This window comes from Eriocheir sinensis, chromosome 17, assembly GCF_024679095.1.
Source record: "Eriocheir sinensis breed Jianghai 21 chromosome 17, ASM2467909v1, whole genome shotgun sequence".
NCBI classification, from domain to species: Eukaryota; Metazoa; Arthropoda; class Malacostraca; order Decapoda; family Varunidae; genus Eriocheir; species Eriocheir sinensis.
This window is the reverse complement of record NC_066525.1, coordinates 15686944-15706011: the sequence shown is the minus strand read 5'-3', so window position 1 is coordinate 15706011 and position 19068 is coordinate 15686944. Positions and strand designations below refer to the sequence as shown.

At 42.5% G+C, this 19068-nt stretch overlaps 1 protein-coding gene and 1 long non-coding RNA gene across 13 annotated transcripts in view; one reads left to right on the top strand and one right to left on the bottom strand.

The window, feature by feature from the left end:
• Positions 1–758: 758 nt before the first annotated feature.
• Positions 759–4589, top strand: LOC127000100 (uncharacterized). The gene is made up of 3 exons (XR_007753782.1): positions 759–902; positions 3411–3506; positions 4282–4589. It is a non-coding gene; the product is annotated as an uncharacterized LOC127000100 (long non-coding RNA).
• A 1392-nt stretch (positions 4590–5981) lies between these two features.
• Positions 5982–19068, bottom strand: part of LOC127000003 (mucin-5AC-like) — a 153287-nt gene continuing 140200 nt past the window's right edge. For 9 of the 12 annotated variants that reach the window (XM_050863367.1, XM_050863366.1, XM_050863374.1 and 6 more), the window contains 8 exons: positions 18470–18559; positions 15250–15356; positions 12213–12438; positions 10650–10779; positions 10031–10193; positions 9676–9820; positions 8941–9139; positions 5982–8474 (listed from right to left, as the gene is read on the bottom strand). In XM_050863367.1, the coding sequence (XP_050719324.1) occupies positions 8331–8474; positions 8941–9139; positions 9676–9820; positions 10031–10193; positions 10650–10779; positions 12213–12438; positions 15250–15356; positions 18470–18559 (1204 nt within the window). In that variant the 3' untranslated portion in view covers positions 5982–8330. Of the gene's footprint in view, positions 8475–8940; positions 9140–9675; positions 9821–10030; positions 10194–10649; positions 10780–12212; positions 12439–13179; positions 13406–15249; positions 15357–18469; positions 18560–19068 lie in introns of all 12 variants that reach the window. The other 3 variants (XM_050863365.1, XM_050863370.1, XM_050863369.1) reach the window with 3 other exon arrangements.

Genomic DNA, 19068 nt, shown 5'->3' with positions numbered 1-19068 from the left:
AAGGAAAGGAGCAACTGTAGGAGACATATTTATACAGCCATGAAAGCAACTGGGACAGAAGGACAGTATAATTCTACCCACAGTGATAAATGGTTCAGAAAACTGGACATGGATTAAGATACAAACAGTAGGAATTAATGTGTGAAATTATTTAAATGAGACGAGTGTGTGGGACTGATGGGATGGGATGCAAGAGTGAAAATGCTACAATACGCCACCTGAATGTACTATGCTCATGTTCACTGAGAAGAAAAAAAACACATTGAATTTGCTCTGTTATGATCTTCCAACCTATTTTCATTTCGAGGCTACGAACAACACGCGGTTCACTCGGAATGCTCCGCGTCGGTAGCCTAGTATTTGATGAAGCTCTTTGTTAGTAAGGAGATAATATAGTTCTTCCTTTATCATAGTGAAAGACCTTGATGAAACAATAGGAGTAAAAAGTATATATGATAGATTTGATGAGCGTCCTATGCAGAAAATAATACAGTTGAGAAAAAAAACGAATCCTAACCTCACCCTCCTTTTATACGGTATAAGAACTATCCTTTGATTAAAACAGTTACCTATTTGGGGGCTGTGGAAACGAAAAGAGATAAATAGGCTAGTACTTCAGGGATAGCACCATCTCTAATATAACATAACAGCGATCAGTGGATAGCACGTACAAGGTGTAAAGACAAAAGAAGCGATACAAAGCGTCGGGAGAAGAAGAAGGAATCCGGGAAGGTGTGTTATGTGCCGTGTCTAATTTTTGTTAATGGTGCCCCGAGGGAGTGTTTGTCGCATTTACTGATGATATGGGACTAGAAAACACGTGGCCGCCGCTCTGCAGATGATGGCGGGGAAAGACTGCGAGGACTGAGAGACACCGAAATCGCCATTGCTGTGAGTTGAAGGTAAGGGCGGGCTCTCTTGCTGTCTGTGTTTTTCTATCTGTGCTATCTCCCTGTCTGTTTTGGCCTGTCTGTGTTGTCTTCCTGTCTGTGTTCTTCTATCTGTGCTGTCTTCCTGTCTGTTTTGACCAGTCTGTGATGTCTTCCTGTCTGTGTTCGGACAATTTACAGGTTCACCCAACCAACGATTTTGTCACGTGGTTAATGTTTTTCTGGTGATAAATGTAATGAATTGCATGGTTTAGTACCTCATTTCCGTCGCAAATGTCTACTTTTCGAGTTATGCCTCTTTTCATGTTATGCCTATCCCCTGATTCTCAACGATCTTGGGGGACCTGTGGGAACTCGGAGTTTTTGGGTGGGTGGGCATCCTCTCCTGTGATTCTGTTGTGTCACCCCGAGTGGGTGGCAGGTAGAGTGATGGCCCATGCTCTCCGAAGTTCATAGAAAATGTGAAATCTCAACACAGAAATTAATCTAAATAGGAATGGGGAGCCGTGTAGTGCAACGACTTGCCTGATGGGCTAGCCTCCCATAACTCACTCTGCGAGGGGGGTATCTCTTTGGCAGACTGGTTAAGGAGTGGCTTTCCCGTCTCGCTGGTCGCGGGTTCGATCCCCAGCGCCGGTAAACCTTTCTTCTTCTAGATTAATTTATCGTGTGTTTCGTTACACGCTGTGGTCGTGTGGGAGTGTTGTAAAGAGAAAATTGTGGCGTTTCACAGCCATACCCATACTCTAACCCTAAATAGTATGTTTAATGATCATTTCAGCTACATATATCATAGGCTGGCTGAGTGTAGTGTGGCAGGTTTTGGAGGGAGAAGGTTAGGATAGATAGTCAGACATCTTAGGGGAAGGATAACAAGATTGGTAAGGTTAGGTTAATTTAACGCCCCCATATCTTGCTTCCTACCTCACGAAGTGCTCTTTATTGTTATGTACGTTTTCTTATCTTAAACCTCTCAGAAAATCATTGGAAGGTAAATATCATCTTCCAGGTAAGGTCCAGTAGGTCGTGTCCCACAACAAATACTTCCAAAGGGCACAACGGAGATCAGTCGGGTTCTCATGAGTTTTTTTCACATTCATGGTGCAAAAGCCTTGTAAGACTATCACTATGAAGGCTCTTTAAACTACCCATGATGCTTGCCCCCTATGAGAATTCTGTGCCCCTTTACTGTGCCCCAGTGCCTGCAGTTGATCTGGCAATACCCAGAAAATCTATGAAAGCCTTTTCAAATAAAACTGTGTAGCCAATGCCCCAAAATGCTATAGAATATGGGCCTAAATGAATCTCACTTTAGTCAGTTTTCTTTTCCAGTGGTGTAGGTAGGTAGGCCTATCTATCTATCAGAAGAGGGGCACCTGGGAGGGCGCTTGACAAATGGAACTCAGGGGCATTCTTATGCCATTTAGAATGATACTAGGATTTATTCTAAGATCAGATCAATAATGGGCATTAAAACATGGCCAGGAGGGGGCATTGGACTCTCTACGGGGTACGTGCCCCCCTGTAGCTACAAAAGTGTTATTTTCTGATGAGTTTTGACAATTTTATATAATTTTTTATTCCTGTTTGGGTGTAATCACCCCTGAGCTCCCAGAGCTCCCATGCAGCTACCCTATCCATCCCAAGTCTCTCCTGGCAGGATCAGTTAACTTGCCCCATCCATAAGGAGTCTTCTCCAACAGATTCTCGACAATTACTTTGACAAACAACCATGCCTAATACTCAGTTCATGCATATGCTGAAATTTGATGGAGCAAGGATGCACCCCTGCCTCACTCCTGAATAAACAGGGAAGAAGCTGGAAATGCCTTCCCCCATACTTCACAGCACTCTCAATCTCAGAGTAAAGGCCTGTCATCAGGTCAGTAATCCTTGCAGGAATCCCACAAAGCCACAGAAAGTCCCAGACTGCCTCACGATACACTGAGTCAAAAGCCTTCTTGACATTGACATAGGCTGCGAGTAGCCTGTGTCAAAACTCATGCAGTGTTCCACGAGGATGCAAAGTATAAGGATCCCATCAATTGTTGACTTGGCTGGGCATGAACCCGAATTGCTCAGGTCTCTGAAGTATAGCAAATGAGATTGATTTAGTATCAGCAGCATATGAGTGAGTATATACTTTGCCTGGTACACTGAGCAGTGTAATGCCACGGTAATTGTTGCAGTCAAGAGGAATGGCACCGATCTGTCACATGGCAGAGAGCACCTCATACAACCCATGGATCATGGCTTTTATCATATCTGCACTGATGTGATGGACCCCAGATCAACTGGCAATAAGTGAAAATATATATTTAGGTCTGGTTTATGAAATAAACTAATATGTGATATATGGTAAAGATTAGTTTTAGGTTCCTCTTTTTTATAATAGGAGGTAATGTTCCACAATTTCAAGAGTAGAAATTCAAGCAGTACACAACAGAACATCCTTGATATGTCTCATTTTGAAATTGAGGCAGAAAGTAAGATAATTATTCAGAATTTTGTGGCTTTCAGCTGACCCAAGTGGCTGGTGACTGGCCCGCTGTGGTGGAGGCTGCGGGGCTGGCTTGGCAGTAAAGGGACAACTGCTGACTCAGCTTTTCAGTATTGGTCAGTTTATGGGAATTTTGAGCAATTGTTTGGCAGAAGAGTGAAACCTTAAGTGTATAAACATAACTTGAACTTTAATTAAGAAAAAAATCTACTAGTGCAGTTTTCCTGTTTGTTTCAATATTGAATAAATGTTATCTGACCTGCAGTGAAAGATTTTTTTAGTTGGATTTCGTGAACAAATTTTTTACCTTTAATTTGAGTAACAAGTCGTTTAACTAAATTTAGTTTATCAACTAATTTAACTTCACCTAATATGGGAGCTTCTTCATGGTAAATCGTTTTTTATTTAGCTTCCTTTTTTTCTTCCCTTTCTTTGATCATGCAAACTTTTGTATAGGTAATGATTTATCCCTACCTGTTGTAGTGAAGTAGTTTTGTTTAAAGTGAGTTAATGGATGACCAAATAGGAGGGGCAGTAGTCTTCATGAGACAAAAAATATGAAAGAACATCCAGGAACAATGATCTGGGCTGTAAGGTGAGGCTCTAATTAGGGTTGAAAAGCTTAATTATTATTGAAAGATATGAAAAAAATGGGAAATAACTAAGAATGGAAAACATGTAAACATTGTATATTAGTGTTTAAGGAGAGAATATGAAGAAATAAATATGGCATAAAGATCAGAGGACTGCAGGAAATGCTCTAGACTACACTTGAAAAAGCATGGATGGGGGATCTCTTTATGAGTCAATTAAAATTAAAATCATATTTGCTTTTAACTTCTGATGCACATATTAGAATGATTGACTAACACTCCCAGTCATTGTTCACAGGTGAGTACCTTGCATGCCTCGTCGGGGGACAGCTCCGGGGGACCTCAGCAGCGACACCTCCGCATGGTGTCAAGGTAAATAAAGAGAACATCATTTGTGTGGTTAGGTGGTAGGCACTGCCAGGACCCTAACCTCTGGCTTGTTTTTCAGGTACTCTAATGTCTGCAGCATTGATTTTACAGATACTTCCTACAGCAGCAATTCTGTACCAGGAGCTTGATAGCATCACTATCTTCAGGCAGAAGATTGTCTTCCACATTCATTGTGGTCAGTGCAAATACAGCAACCTTTTGACTAGAAAACTTCAAGATACTGAGCAGTCATGCAGTGTGAAATTTGCTGGTAAGCATGACTAACTTTGTAAATAAATATACACCAAAGTAGTTTATGTCTTTAAATAGACTATGCATCTTTAAGTCTTACACTGACTACTCAGTCTTGGATTTGAGGTGTTTATTTGATATCTCCCCTTGCTAAAGATTATGTATCTATCCATCTAATTGTAACTCTAATTAATCTTCTTCCCTTGGGGGTATGGTCACAGCATAATGTAAGTCTCCAATTCTCTATCCATTAACTCTTATAATTCTAATTAATCTTCTTCCCTTGGGGGTAAGGCAACAATATAATATAAGTCTCTAACTCTCTATCCATTAACTCCTATAATTCTAATCAATCTCCTTCCCTTGGGTGTATGGCCACAGCATAAAATAAGTCTCCAGTTCTCTGTCCATTAACTCCTATAATGTTGTCAGCATCCCTTCTCCTGTTCCACTTTCATGTATTTTTCAGTCTTATCAATCCACCTCTCCATTGATCTTCCTGTCACCCCATGGCCTCATGTCTTGGGGGATTACATCTTGGGTCCTGTGACTTTGTTATTCACAGGTTGTCAGCATTTAGGTTACTGTTTTATTAGTAGGTTATTACTTTCACTGTGTGTTGCTGCTGTGAATGATTGTTTTATGTCTTTTGGGTATTGCATCACTTTGTTTTATATTGTATCTGCAGTCTTGATTAACCAATGAACGATCGAGCCTAGGATGACGTCAGAGGTCGCGATCTTAATTTTCGGCATCAGGATATATTGAAATCAGTGATAATACGGAGTGCCTAAACAACAATGGACTCGTTTGGGTGAACAAAATTATGCCGTGTTCTCGACTCAAACCAATTAAAAGTGAATGATTACCATATGTGAGATATATCGAGTAATTTTTCGAAGTGTTTTATTGATGGAAGTGAATTATTTTAGCATTAAATATGTGCCCCCATTAGTGTTTACTTCTCCAAATTGAAATAAGGTTTTTTTTTTAAATGACTCTGTCAATCACTCATCATTTTAACCTAAACCAAATAATTATATATATTAACTAATTGTTTTATTTTCAGTGTCATGTTCTGGATGTTCTTAGTAAGAAAAATATAAAACATTGGTGTAAGTGTGAAAACCAATACTATGATATCTACAGATATGAAACTCGCATAACACTGACGACATGTTGACTGAACTTTGGAGAAAGAACACACAAATCTTCAACAAGAGATGGATAACCTCCGGCTTCGGCAGGGATATAAATATTTATTTTTATTTTGGGGGGGTCAGATTTCTTCTCTCCACCAGTCCCATCACTAACCCTTTCCGTCAGTGAGAGCCACATATTATTGTTTCTTTCATCAGTGGGTAAGGAAAGTTCATAGTTCTCATAGTTTTTATTGTTTTGTAGCGATTACACATGGGACGAGGCAGTCAAAATAGCATAGTCGCCCCCTATTCCTGTATAGCCTCCGCGTTGGTCACACAGATGGTTTGAAGCAGAAACGGAACAAATAATAACACGAGAGGAACTAAAGAAAATACTATGGATGGAGGAAGGATAAGGATGTGCGGAATAGCCAAAGAAAGTGATGATTAGCGGGGTCATAGGAAACTAATGTCAAGGAAGGGAAAATACCGTGGAGAAAATGTAAACTCATGCAAATGTTTTAAAGGGTGACTACTGTATTGAGGAAAGAACCTACACGTACATAATTTAAGAATGAGGTGCGTGTCTGTGGCCAAGAAATCTAGAGCAGCCATCTAGACCCCCTGTTTGTGGCACTGGTGGTGCAGATAAGAAGCTAACTACCTCGTTTTCCATAAATAAGCTTCTAATGGAGCTGTTAATTACGTAGTCTTGGCCGTGCTGTGTAAGTGTTCTGCCGATAATAAAACTTGTCGACAGAAGTTCGAACACTTCAGAGCTTCGTCCGTCACGAGAGAACGGACGTTACTACTCTCAATTATTACTGTTACTGAGTGCATGTGTCTACTGTTCAGGGTCAGATTATATCACCTTCAGTCATTGTTAGTGAAAGGAGCGAGTGAGCAGGTAGCTTTTCTAATAGCTATGCACTAAAGTCTCTAGATAGGATAAAAGGCGGCTATAGACAGTCAGCTTTAGGTTTATGTATATTTTTTCACCTCAAACTAACACGCAACAACATTCTAGTGAAGGTAGTGAGTGTTTCCCGCCTGGGGACACACGCAGCTGCTTCGTGGAGGATGGGAGGGAAGCGTTGGTTTTCTCGATGCAGTCACAGCCATCCAATGTGTGTGTCTGTGTGTGTGTGTGTGTGTGTTTGTGTGTCACCAGTTAAGATGGCACGACTCTAGGGATCAATTGAAAGATAGAAACGACTTATGTAATGGACTGACAATTAGTTTATTATCATATTTGTCATTATTGCACTGGTTGAATGGATTTAACTAGAACCAAAACAGATAATGAAGTTGTATCCATATAAAGAAGTTGACAGTGGCCAGCAACATACTGAGACAGAGTAAATGGACAGTAAGCGACATGCCTGTTCCTAGCAATCTACTCTTTCTCAAATGGAAGACGAACAGATTTAGCGAACATGCACTAAGGGAAGGAGAGGAGAGAGGGAGAACGAGGAGAAAGAAGAGGGAGAGAGTCGGAAGAGAGAAGCAGAGAAAGAGAGAGATAGGAGATTCTATTTACATATCTACATCATAATATGGTTCATAAGGTGACGAACAGAAGGATGCTGCTACATTAGTTACAGTAGTGTGTCCGATGTGGCAGCAGATAAAGTATTGCGTAATAATTTATTTTGTGTATTAATTTTGTTTTTCAATCAAGAATTTCGGGCGCCACCTGCACCATTGTTTGTTTGCTTGCTTGTTTGGCAGTCTGTTTACTCTTTCACATCTTTGTTTACGTTTTCTTGTTCCGTGTGTTGACTTGATTTTGTTCTTTGTTGTTCATCCATGTCCGTCTTGTTTGTGGAAAGGAGGGAGAAAGAGTGCGGGGGAGGAGAGCCTAAACACACACACACACACACACACACACACACACACACACACACACACACACACACACACACACATGAATGCAGTAATTTGTTTTCCTCCACTTCACCTCCGGAAATGCATACATAAGAAAAACAGTACTCATCTAGTATATATCTAATTCCTATAGACTAATATATGTAATGAACTGATGCAGCAAACTCAGATTGTGTTGCAAAAAGGAAAGGTCTCGGGCAGAAAAATCTTCAATGCAGCAAAACGAAGATGATACTTTTCTCATCAACGTCTTGCTTAACGTGATTTTTTAATTTTTTTATAATTGTTCCTTTATTTAGCTTGGTTTACGGACAGACACAAGTTTACATCACAGTCTCGGGGGTTGGGGGGGTGGGGTGTAATGGGAAGGAAGAGAGGAAGAAAGGGGAACGGGGATAGGAACTGGAGGGATGTATGAGTGTTAGTAATGGGGATGGTTATGGGGTAGAGGGTATGGGATGGGAAGGATAAGTGGAGTGCGGATAAAAAGACATATATAATGGAGTAGGAAAGGAAGCAGGAGAGATGAAGAGGAAAGGGGGTTAAGAAAGGGGGCATAGCAAAGGTGAGGGATGGTAGAGAGGGACGAGGGGTTGTTGCGGTGGTAAAAGGGAGTGTTGGGGATAAGGTAACATGATTGGGGAAGGGGGGGGGGGGAGAGTTAAAGATGGAAGAGACGGAGCGGGAGGTACACAGTCTAGGGGTCGTTAAGGGGACTTCTGACGCCAGTGTTGCCCGTCCATGGATAAGACTCGGGGCAATTCTGACACGTCCTCATGTAGCGCACGCCGCCCTTGTGCCACACGTTGCAGACCTTCTTGCTCGTGCACTTCTGGCGGTCCTGTGAGAGGGAGAAAGGGAGTTGGTGTTAAGGTGGTTCTGGTGCATTGGCGTTCGTGTTTGGTGGGTGAGGACGTTGTGTATGGAAGTTTTTTCTCTGTATTATTTTAAGTGATTTTTTTTCTACATAATATTATGTTTCAACGTGGGGAGGATTGGGGGATGGATGTGTTATGACGACGGAAAGGGTGTGAGGCAGTGGTGTACAGTGAAACGTAAACACACACACACACACACACACACACACACACACACACACACACACATTGACCCTCCCCCCCTCCCACCACACACACATACATATACCCCCCACCCACACCCACACCCACCCACCCACCCACACACCCACACACACACCCACACACACACATTCACCCTCCCCCCCCCTCCCACCACACACACATACACATACCCCCCCCCCTCCACCCACACCCACCCACGCACACACACACACACACAGCACCCACCGAGTAGTTGCACTGGAAGGGGCCGAAGCTCTTGACGCGGGAGAGGGGCGTGGGGTCCCTCATCCACTGCAGCGACTGCCAGTTGGTGACGAGCCACACGTCGTCCATGGCGGTGATGGTGTCAAGGAAGGCGATGAAGCCCTCCTTGTGGTGCGGCGTGGTGAACCAGGCCGCGTGGTAGAAGAGGCCGAAGGGAGCTCTGTAGGAGAGAAGGAAGAGAAGGGATATGACCTGGGGCTTTGGGTAGAGAGGTGATGGGGTGATAGGATTGTTTAGTGTGGCCTACGGTCGATCGAGACTCCTTACATGCTGTGGGTGTAGAGTGATTCCCCATCTTCACCATTTTCCTTCCTCACCATGTTTTCTCACTCATCTTTTCTCTTATACTTGCCCTTTACCTTTTTGTTTTCCTCATATTCTCCCCCAGTGCTTTTACATTACCGCCCTTTCCATATTTTATTCATCCGTCACTTCCGTACTCCCTTAACCCTCCCTTCACACACTCACCAGTCTCTGCTACATGTATTATTAGTTTATGATCTTACCTACTCCTAATGCAATCACTCCCTTTTTCTTCTCGCTTTCTTGCCTAACAATCACATTATCTTTCTTATTATTTTCCATTTCATCTTTCATTTTTTATCTCCAACCTCACACACGCACTCACACCCGCACTTCTTTACATCTACACGCATTTGCATTCAAGTTAGCCGATTAAGTCTGTCTCTCTCGTACCTGTTAGACGTGTAGTGACGCTCGAAGTTCTTGATGAGCATTTTGTAGACACCCTCGGCGTCGGCGGGGGTGGTGCAGGCGTCGCCCATGGAGCAACGGCCGCCCTTCAGGTCCTGCCACATCACCATCGGCACCTGCCACAGACCTTAATAGGGAAGAAGGAAGGGGACATGAGAAGGAGGAAGAAGGGAGGATGTGCAGAAAGAGGAGGAAGAGGAAGAGGAGGACGCACACACACACAAACACCTCTCCACACACAACCCCTCTCACACACACACTTCCCCTTCACCCACAGAAACACACTCCCTTTCTCCCCATCTTTCACTCATTCCACCAAATCCTCACGTATACACACCCGGGTAGGAGTTGGTGGGGCAGGGCGGGATCATGCAGTCGTGGAAGATCCTGTAGTCGAGGGTGTAAGGCCAGCTCGGGGGGGTGTTCTCGTACACGGGCATGGACGAGTCGTAGGTGAAGTTCTGCTCGTGCAACATCCTGTACATCTTGTTGCCGCCCACCTGAGGAACACGTGGGCAGGTGAGATGAAGGGTGCGAGAGGGAGGATGGGGATGAAGGTATTGAGAAGGAAAAGGGGAGTTTATAATAAAGAAGGGGATGTGGACTAGGACGGGGATGCTGGTAGAGATGATTATAAAGGGAAAGATGGAGGATGAGATAGCGGTTGCGGAAAAAAAGGAGTTGAAAGTAAAATATGTACCAAAACAATAGGTTGAGATGAGGGGTAAGAACTTAGAAGATGTGGATGGATGAGAACAAAGAAGGGAATATGGTAGAGAAATGGTAGGAATAGTAGAAGGATGATGATGATGATGATGAGGAGGAGGATCTTATATGGACTCATACAAAGAAGCAACAGAAATACTACAGGCGATGAATTCAAACGCTAATATAATCAAATGACGTAATTCTAATCTCAATCTTCGTCTCCTAAGGCAAACAAAGGGCACACTTACAGCAAGGAAGGGAGCCCTCATGCCCCTCACGTCCTCCATCTTCACCCCGCCGTACGCTGACAGGATCTCCCTCTGGCCAGCGATCTCCTTGGCCCATTTGCTGGTGGAGAACTGCTCACCGAAACTATGGCTGTGGGGGTGAGGGTGGAGGGGCGGGTTAGGCACGGGGAAGGGGAGAGAGAGAGAGAGAAAGGGGGTGCGGGAGGAGAAACGTGATGTGTTGGGGTGAACTAAAGGGAGGGTAAGGAAAGGGTGGTGGTGGTAGTGGTGTTGGTGGTGAAAGTGATGGGTGATTTGAGTCTGGGGGTGAAGTGTGAAGACAGCCGATGAAGATAGTATTATGGTAGTGAGGAGCGAGTGAGGAATGTTGTTGATAAATTGACTTAATGGCCATTATGGTTATGATGGTGGTGGTGATATATATAGAGTTAATAATAGTAAGAATAATTCACTATTGTAATGTAAAATAATTCACGTTATGAAATTTGTTGTAGCTAAAAGTGTCACATTTTATGAATTGTTTTACTTTTTTTATGTTCAGAATAGAAGTGGATGCATGCAGCTTGTTACTTTTACGAAAGACTTCGGAAGCAAAATGAAAATGCGTACTAATAAAATACGAAGTTCATACTCTTGAAAAAAAAATGGATGACAATATGCCAACTAATTTTTCTAACGAATAACTAAACTACCCCATTGTATTGTCTGTAAAGAGTTTGAAAAAAAAGGTAAATGTATGTATTAAAATCCAGGGTATATAAAATAACGCAGCGAAAAAAAATATATATGGTTATGTTTTGCATGTACTTGAATCTGGGTGAACCATGAGCTCAAAATATACTGTAAGAAGTACATGTGCAGTATCATTACAGTGTCTCGGCTCGTAATATATGTTAAGGCTTTTCTGTGGAGTTCAGGTGTTTGGTGTCAGTCTGAGGCGTGTGAGAACAGGTGTGAAGGGCTTGCCACACAGGCGTTACGTGGCAGAGGGTACAGTGTAGCGAGAGGTAGACAGAGATGCTAGGTGTCATGCAGAGGTAGATATGTAGGTGGATAGATAAATAAACAGGTAGAGAGACATGATGCAATAAAATGCTGAAAAAAAGGTAGCTAGCGTCTACATATATACATTTTAATTTCGAACAGGTAAATAAGAAGCTTGAAAGGTTTATATCAAACGAAAAAAATAATTAAAAAGAAGCTGGGTTGATTTAACAGATTAGTAAAAAAATAATAAATACCCTGTAGCTCCTATATTAAGTACTACTTTTGCTTAGGATAAAGACTGGGCTTGGAATTTTAGGATATATACAGAGAGGAAGGGGTAGCAATAACATTATGCACAGAGCTGAACGATGCAATACAAGTATATCTAAGAATTCATGCAACACACCCACTTAGAAATAAACGACAGGATAAACAGGAAATCGGGACAAACAGAGAGAAATAGGGGAAAGGGACAAATCACAAGTAGAAAAGCCACTAAAGAGATCGAAAGACTAACAGACCATCAAACGGACGAAGAGACAGACAGACACAGACAGAGACAAACAGACAACTTACGTGATGCTGTGAGAAGCGATTTCGTGCCCTTCGGCGTAAAGGTTCTGCACCTGCGAGTAATCGGTCCACTCGTGACTCACATACATGGTGGACAGGATGGGGCAGCCGTTGGGGTTAACGCGACCCTTCTCGAACAGGTCCACGTACAGGTCCTTGTTGAGGTCGTTCACGGAGTCGTCAAAGGTGAGGAGCACGAGCTGGGGTGTCTCGGCGGGGCTCAGACCAGCTGCACCACGGACGGGTTCGAACAGAGGCATAACAGGCAGGCAGAGAGGCAGGCAGGGAGACACACAGGCAGGCACACACGTATTGAAGTAGGCAGACGAGCAGGCAGATGGGGAGATCGAAGGAGCAGGCAGTTGAAGTAGAGGGAGAAGAGGGAGAGGGAGAAAGAGGATGTTTATGAGCTTAGGAATATTGTATTTTAGTGGAAGGATAAATATTCTGAAATGGAATAACGTAAGGAAAACGGATCACTGCAGAAAAGAATGGAAAATTCGCGTGTGAGATATTTCCTGAAGTCGACGCTTTGCTTTCTTTCTCCTCACCATCCTTGTTTGTAAGCCTGATTCTTCTTTGGTCTTCTTGCAGCTAATTCTGCCGCCACGGGGTTTAGTTTATATACAGATAATAATAATTGCTTTACTCCACTCATGTAATAGTGAGTGAAAGCTAAACAAATGCCAAACTACAATCACCATCACCACTATCATTGCCACCAAGAAGCTTGTCAATGCAACATGCAGCTCCTCTTGCGCTCGCAAGGAGGAGGAAATTAAGATGCAGGAGAACGAATAGAAAAAAAGAGTAGCAGGAACAGGAATTTGTGTGTTTGTGTGTGTGTGTGTGTGTGTTTGTCCTGAATTCGTCCAGGAGGTCGAGGAGACACTTGAGCGAGGTCATCGGTTGTTTCGCCTTTTTGTTTCTTCCTCCTTCTCCCCCTTCGCGTCTTCCTGCTCATACTTACGACACGGAGTGGGAGGCTATTTCGTGTCCTTCGGCGTAGAGGTCCTGCACTTGGGAGTAGTCAGTCCACTCGTGGCTGACGTACATGGTGGAGGCGATGGGGCAGCCGTTGGGGTTCTTGCGACCCACGTGGAAGAGATCATTGTAGAGCCCTTTGTTGAGGTCGTTTACAGCGTCGTCAAATGTGAGGAGGACTAGCTGGGGAACCTCCACGGGGGAAAGTCCACCTGTTGTATAAATGTGGCGGGGGAAGGTTATCCTGTGTTCTGCCTGGGAGTGAATGTTATGGGATTGTGCATGGGGTGTTTAAGGGATCGAAGAGGGCTAGGGTGTTAAGGGCTTACAGACAGTCTTAAGATCCATAACGACAGGTCAGCCACATGCTCACACTGACAGGAGACAAGTCTATAGATGCCGTCTCTGACTCTGAATCTGTACTGCCGTGGGGTGTGACTGACCTGTCTATGAATCTTGAGACAGTCCCGTTTACTTTGGGACGAGGGTCGAGGCGAAGAGGATATGGGGGTATTATTTCGTTCTGGTTTGAGTGGATAGGAGACTGGGGAAGTTTATTAAGGGACAGCATGTTTAATGGTGGATGGTAAGGTTTTTGCTTGGAGGTGTACGGGTTGGAAGAGGAAAAATGGGGATAGAGGAGGTGGAGGAGGATGGGGAAATGAGGTTATTAAATACGCAGACGGAGACAAAAGACGACACAATATACATGCACCTTTCTATGCGTGTATTTTTATTCCTCTGGGTATGTGTTGAGATTATTGCAACCGGGAAATTAAAGAAGTGATCCGATGGCGTTTTTTTCTTGTGTGTGTGTTTGTGAAGGTGTCGATTTAGTAGCCTTCACCTGTTTTACGTTTTTTGTTTTAAGTTAGTAGTCATCGTTGCTATAGCTGTGCACTCTACGCTGACTGGATGTGACACTGCATCGTTTGAGTGTGTGTAAATGTGATGGCGTGCAAAGCTGGCCGAGTACACACACACACACACACACACACACACACACACACACACACACACACACACACACACACACACACACACACACACACACACACACACACACACACACACACACACACACACACACACACACACACACACACACACACACACTAATGGTAAAGTGCTGTAGAAGCGTCCAAACTGCATCTATTTGTGTACACCAATTAAACAGGCCCACGATATATAGGCTACACACACACACACACACACACACACACACACACACACACACACACACACACACACGGACACGGACAAGTCACAGGAAGCTTCTAAACACGTACTACAACACACACTAGGCAGCTACACATAAAACCTCTACATCTAGTGCGTCTATGAATGTATACTTTTGACACTTAATTCGTCCTAGCGCCTTGACGCACGAGAAGGGAATACGTGAATGACTCTCATATATTTTGTATTAAGGAATCAACCGGGTTATCTTTTACCGGTAGCTTCTGATATGCATGACGATTAAGTAAAAGATGAAATATAAAAACACCATTTGTCGTACGCTTTAAATTATACGTTACTGAAGTCTTTGATAAAATCTTGATCTTGTTAAAGTGACTGATGTTTAGAGAATATTAAATTTGTTCATCTACTTCAGTGCTATAAGATAAGTAAGCTCTTGACAGTTAATACTTTCTCTTTAGCGTCAAAACAATACCAAGGCATTGAATTATATATTATCTATACCGTACAAATATATGAATACCCACATCTTCATATTAACACACACCAACCAGTTTAATTAATTAATTTTAAAGAAATAATACTACGCTTACCTATTCTTTTGGTACAGTCTAACCTTTAAATGGGTTTGTTCTATATAATAATAAAAAAATAATGAAGCCTTTATATCAGGTGCTTCTAAAACGTTAATTACACCTGAGTTATATATTAAGACTTTTAGGTTGCTAAATAAAATATGCTTCATGGTACGCTAACATTATAAAGTCTTGGGTAACTAGGAACCTCGTCATATTATCACAAGAAAAAAAATTCCCGTAGCAACAAAAAGAAAACGGGTCCGGAAGGAGTGACTTACCTGGGATATCCTTGCCGCCGCAGTAGCAGTCGGGGAGGCGGCACACCTTAGGGTCGCACTTGGTCGCCTTGGTGTCGGGGGTGGGGGTGGGGCGCGTGGGAGGGGGCCTGAGGACACCCGGGGTAGGGTACATGTTAGACGGGCGACCAGGGGGAAGGCGGGGGGAGATAGATAGATAAAGAGAGAGAGAGAGAGAGAGAGAGAGAGAGAGAGAGAGAGAGAGAGAGAGAGAGAGAGAGAGAGAGAGAGAGAGAGAGAGAGAGAGAGAGAGAGAGAGAGAGAGAGAGAGAGAGAGAGATGGATTGAAAGAATGAAGGAATCAGTGAAAATGAATAAATAAATAATGTCAGATAGAGAAATATATAGTTTAATCATCAAAAAAGAAGAATTGAAAATATAATTATCTACCTTAAGATACGAAGTAGACTAGCAAAACATAGTGTTAGGCTTTACATTCTATTTAGGGTGAGAGCAGTAATATTCACAAGTATTAGAGAGAGAGAGAGAGGGCATGCTGTTATGATCTGTGTTATGTTTCGTTGGTCAAGTAACACCCGCAGCCAACCCACGTTAGAAGATTAAAGTAGTTTAGAATGCAGGCGTTTGGAGATGCAGTAGAAAAAAAAAACACGAAAAAACAAAATGAAAACTCACAAAGAGATATTATTACATATTTTAGACGTGTTGTTATTATAAAAAAGAAAGAAGAAACACGTAGAAGAATAGAGTATAGGTCTTGAAAACTCAGAAAATGGTCCACAAAGCAAAAAATATGTTATGTAGAACTTTGAAAAAAAAAAAGATCACCATCATCCCCACCACATTCACCACCACCACCACCACAATCACCGTCACAATCACCAGACGATACGTACCCAGAATTGTATGTAGATAAAAAGTTAGGTCAAGCGGGGTTAACAGGGAGTATGGACAAGGGGGGCAAGCAAGGGAGTAATACGAGCCAAGCTTATGAGAGGCAGAGGGAGACGAGGTGAGGGAGTGAGGGAGTGGAAGTGAAGTTGGAGGGAGGGCGCAAGGGAACGAGGGAGTGAGTGATGAGATAGTAGTAGTAGTAGTAGTAGTTGTAGTAGTAGTAGTAGTAGTAGTAGTAGTAGTAGTAGTAGTAGTAGTAGTTGTTGTAGTAGTATTAGTTGTAGTAGTAGTAGTAGTAGTAGTTAGTTTAGTTATATTATTATTATCATTATTATTGTTGCTATTATTATTATTATTATTATTATTATTATTATTATTATTATTATTATTATTATTATTATTATTATTATTATTATTATTATTATTATATTTTTTTATTATCATTATCTTTATTGTTAGCATAATTATTTTATTATTGTTATTATTATTATTATTATTTTATTATTATTATTATTATTATTATTATTATTATTATTATTATTATTATTATTATTATTATTATTATTATTATTATTATTATTATTATTATTATTATTATTATTTCATTATTATTATTTCATTATTTTATTATTTTTATGTCTGTTATTACTTTTGTCATTACTTTTATTGATATTACCATTATTTTCTATCATGCAGCGTTAGTCAGGCGTCAGTAACCTAACACTCAACCAAGTCTTTGCCACTGTCTCTTTCCCTTCGTGTCAAGCTCCAGCCTCTGTCTCGTCCACCGTCAGCCCCGCAATTTAGTCAGTGAATCAGTTGCCTTACGCTTCTCATTGTCGAATCAAAAGTCACACCACCATTACCTCTGTAGCTCACCGTAAGTCAGTCATGAACCTCTCGCCTATGTAAGCCCCGTTCCTTAATTGTCCCTCAAGTCACTATGTCTCATTTCGCAGGTGTCGTCGCATGTCTTATTATCGTAAGTCATTTCAATCAACCGTCAGTCGCTGCCTCGAATCGTAGTGCGTAAGTTGAGTATCATGTCGAGTATTATGTTTCAGTTGCTCCTATTACAACACGGCAAGTCGGTACCCTCAATTGTGTCCGTGCCATCTTCCCTATGTCACCGTGTTGCACTGTCGTAGTCACTGTCATTGTCATACACCTGTGAAAGTTAATGAATCCACACCTGACAACATGCAACATCACCACGACCTTCACCATCATCACCACCACCACCACCACAGTCATTCACTACAACCACATCCATTCATCACCACCGCCACTAGAATCACCACCACCACCACCTTTCACTGTAACCTATACTCACTTCAGCAACTGTGTATGAACTTGATAGATTTTTTTCTTTTAAGTTTCCGCGAGTTGATTAGTGTTTTTATCATGAGCTTATTACGTGTGTGTGGAAAACATGCACAGACAAACTAAGAAAAAGACGCCAAAAGGATTATCCGTAATTAAGTGTTCTAGGTTTGACATCCGTATTATTATTCAATTGTTATTACTAATTTCCATCGATAGACAGGGGCCGTTTTTATTGATGGTGTTAGTGGCTTTGGGATCAGCGATAGTGGCGGTGGCTGTGGTGTTAGTAGTGGTGGAAATAGTAGTAGTAGTAGTAGTAGTAGTAGTAGTAGTAGTAGTGATAGCAGTAGTATAGTAACTATTAGTATAAATCACAGCAGCTATTATGGTCGTAGTAGGTCCAGCAGGATTATGCCGATTAGGAACTACAAGCCAAGCAGGAGAGCAAAGACGGTACTGATGGAGGGAGGAAGGGAGGGAGGGACGGAGGGAATGAAAAGGAAGAAGCAAGAAGGGAGTGAGGGTAAAAAAGGAAGAAAGAAGGAATAACGAGCGGGAGGTAGGGAGGATGTGAACGAGGATAGGAGGGAGAGGAGGAGAGAGCTGGAAATGAAGACAGTCACTGACAATGGGAGTAAAGAACAGATGTTGAAGAGGCATGGGATAAGTGGGATGCTGAGGTTGGGTGGCATGGTGGGAGGAAAGGGGCGAGAGAGGGGAGATAAGGAGAAGCAAAAGGAGACACTAGCAACACGCACTAAACTCTACTAATCTACCCAGCTAACTCTTGAAGCGGGTTGAGACTAATAGGGAGAATGTGGTAGGAAAGGTGAGGGGGAGAGAGTGCCTTCAGTAGCTATGTGGCGGGCAGGGTGGGTGTTGGGTGCTGGGGGGATGAGAGTGAGGAGGGGGGGTGGGGGGGAGGTGGATGGCAAGGAAACTTTACCGTGTTTAATATTATTGTTGTTGTGATTATTATTATTGTGATTACTTTTGTATATTTGTTTGTTTTTTTGTTTACCTCCTCGGGGGGTATCGCCAAATATCGATGGAAACGGAGGGGGCGGAGGGCGCGAGTACAGAGACCGGCTTGAGGGTGGGGCGTCTATTTCTGTAACCAAGACCCAGGAGACACTGAGACACGGGGGACTAGGCTAGCTAACACACACACACACACACACACACACACACACACACACACACACACACACACACACACACACACACACACACACACACACACACACACACACACACACACACACACACACACACACACACACACACACAGTCATCTGCTCGTCTACACTAAGCTAAAACAAACTCTCTAATTCATAAATGTATACTAAACGGAGTGACAGAGGACGGAAGGGATATGTGAGTAAAAGTGTATTGCTGTTTATACCTTATGACGATTTTTCTGCATCAACCAGACACGTCTTTTTACTAAGGCTTTGTGAGGAGGTGTCAAATGTCGTTTTTTGTACATCAGAATCATGACAGACAAGGAAGAGCACGTTGACAGAATCATTCAAAGAAGTTTAACCCGTAGGAGTCCGTGGTGTTTTAAGAATACTTTCGTAAGCAGTGTTATGCCGGAGACATCGACAACAGAAATCT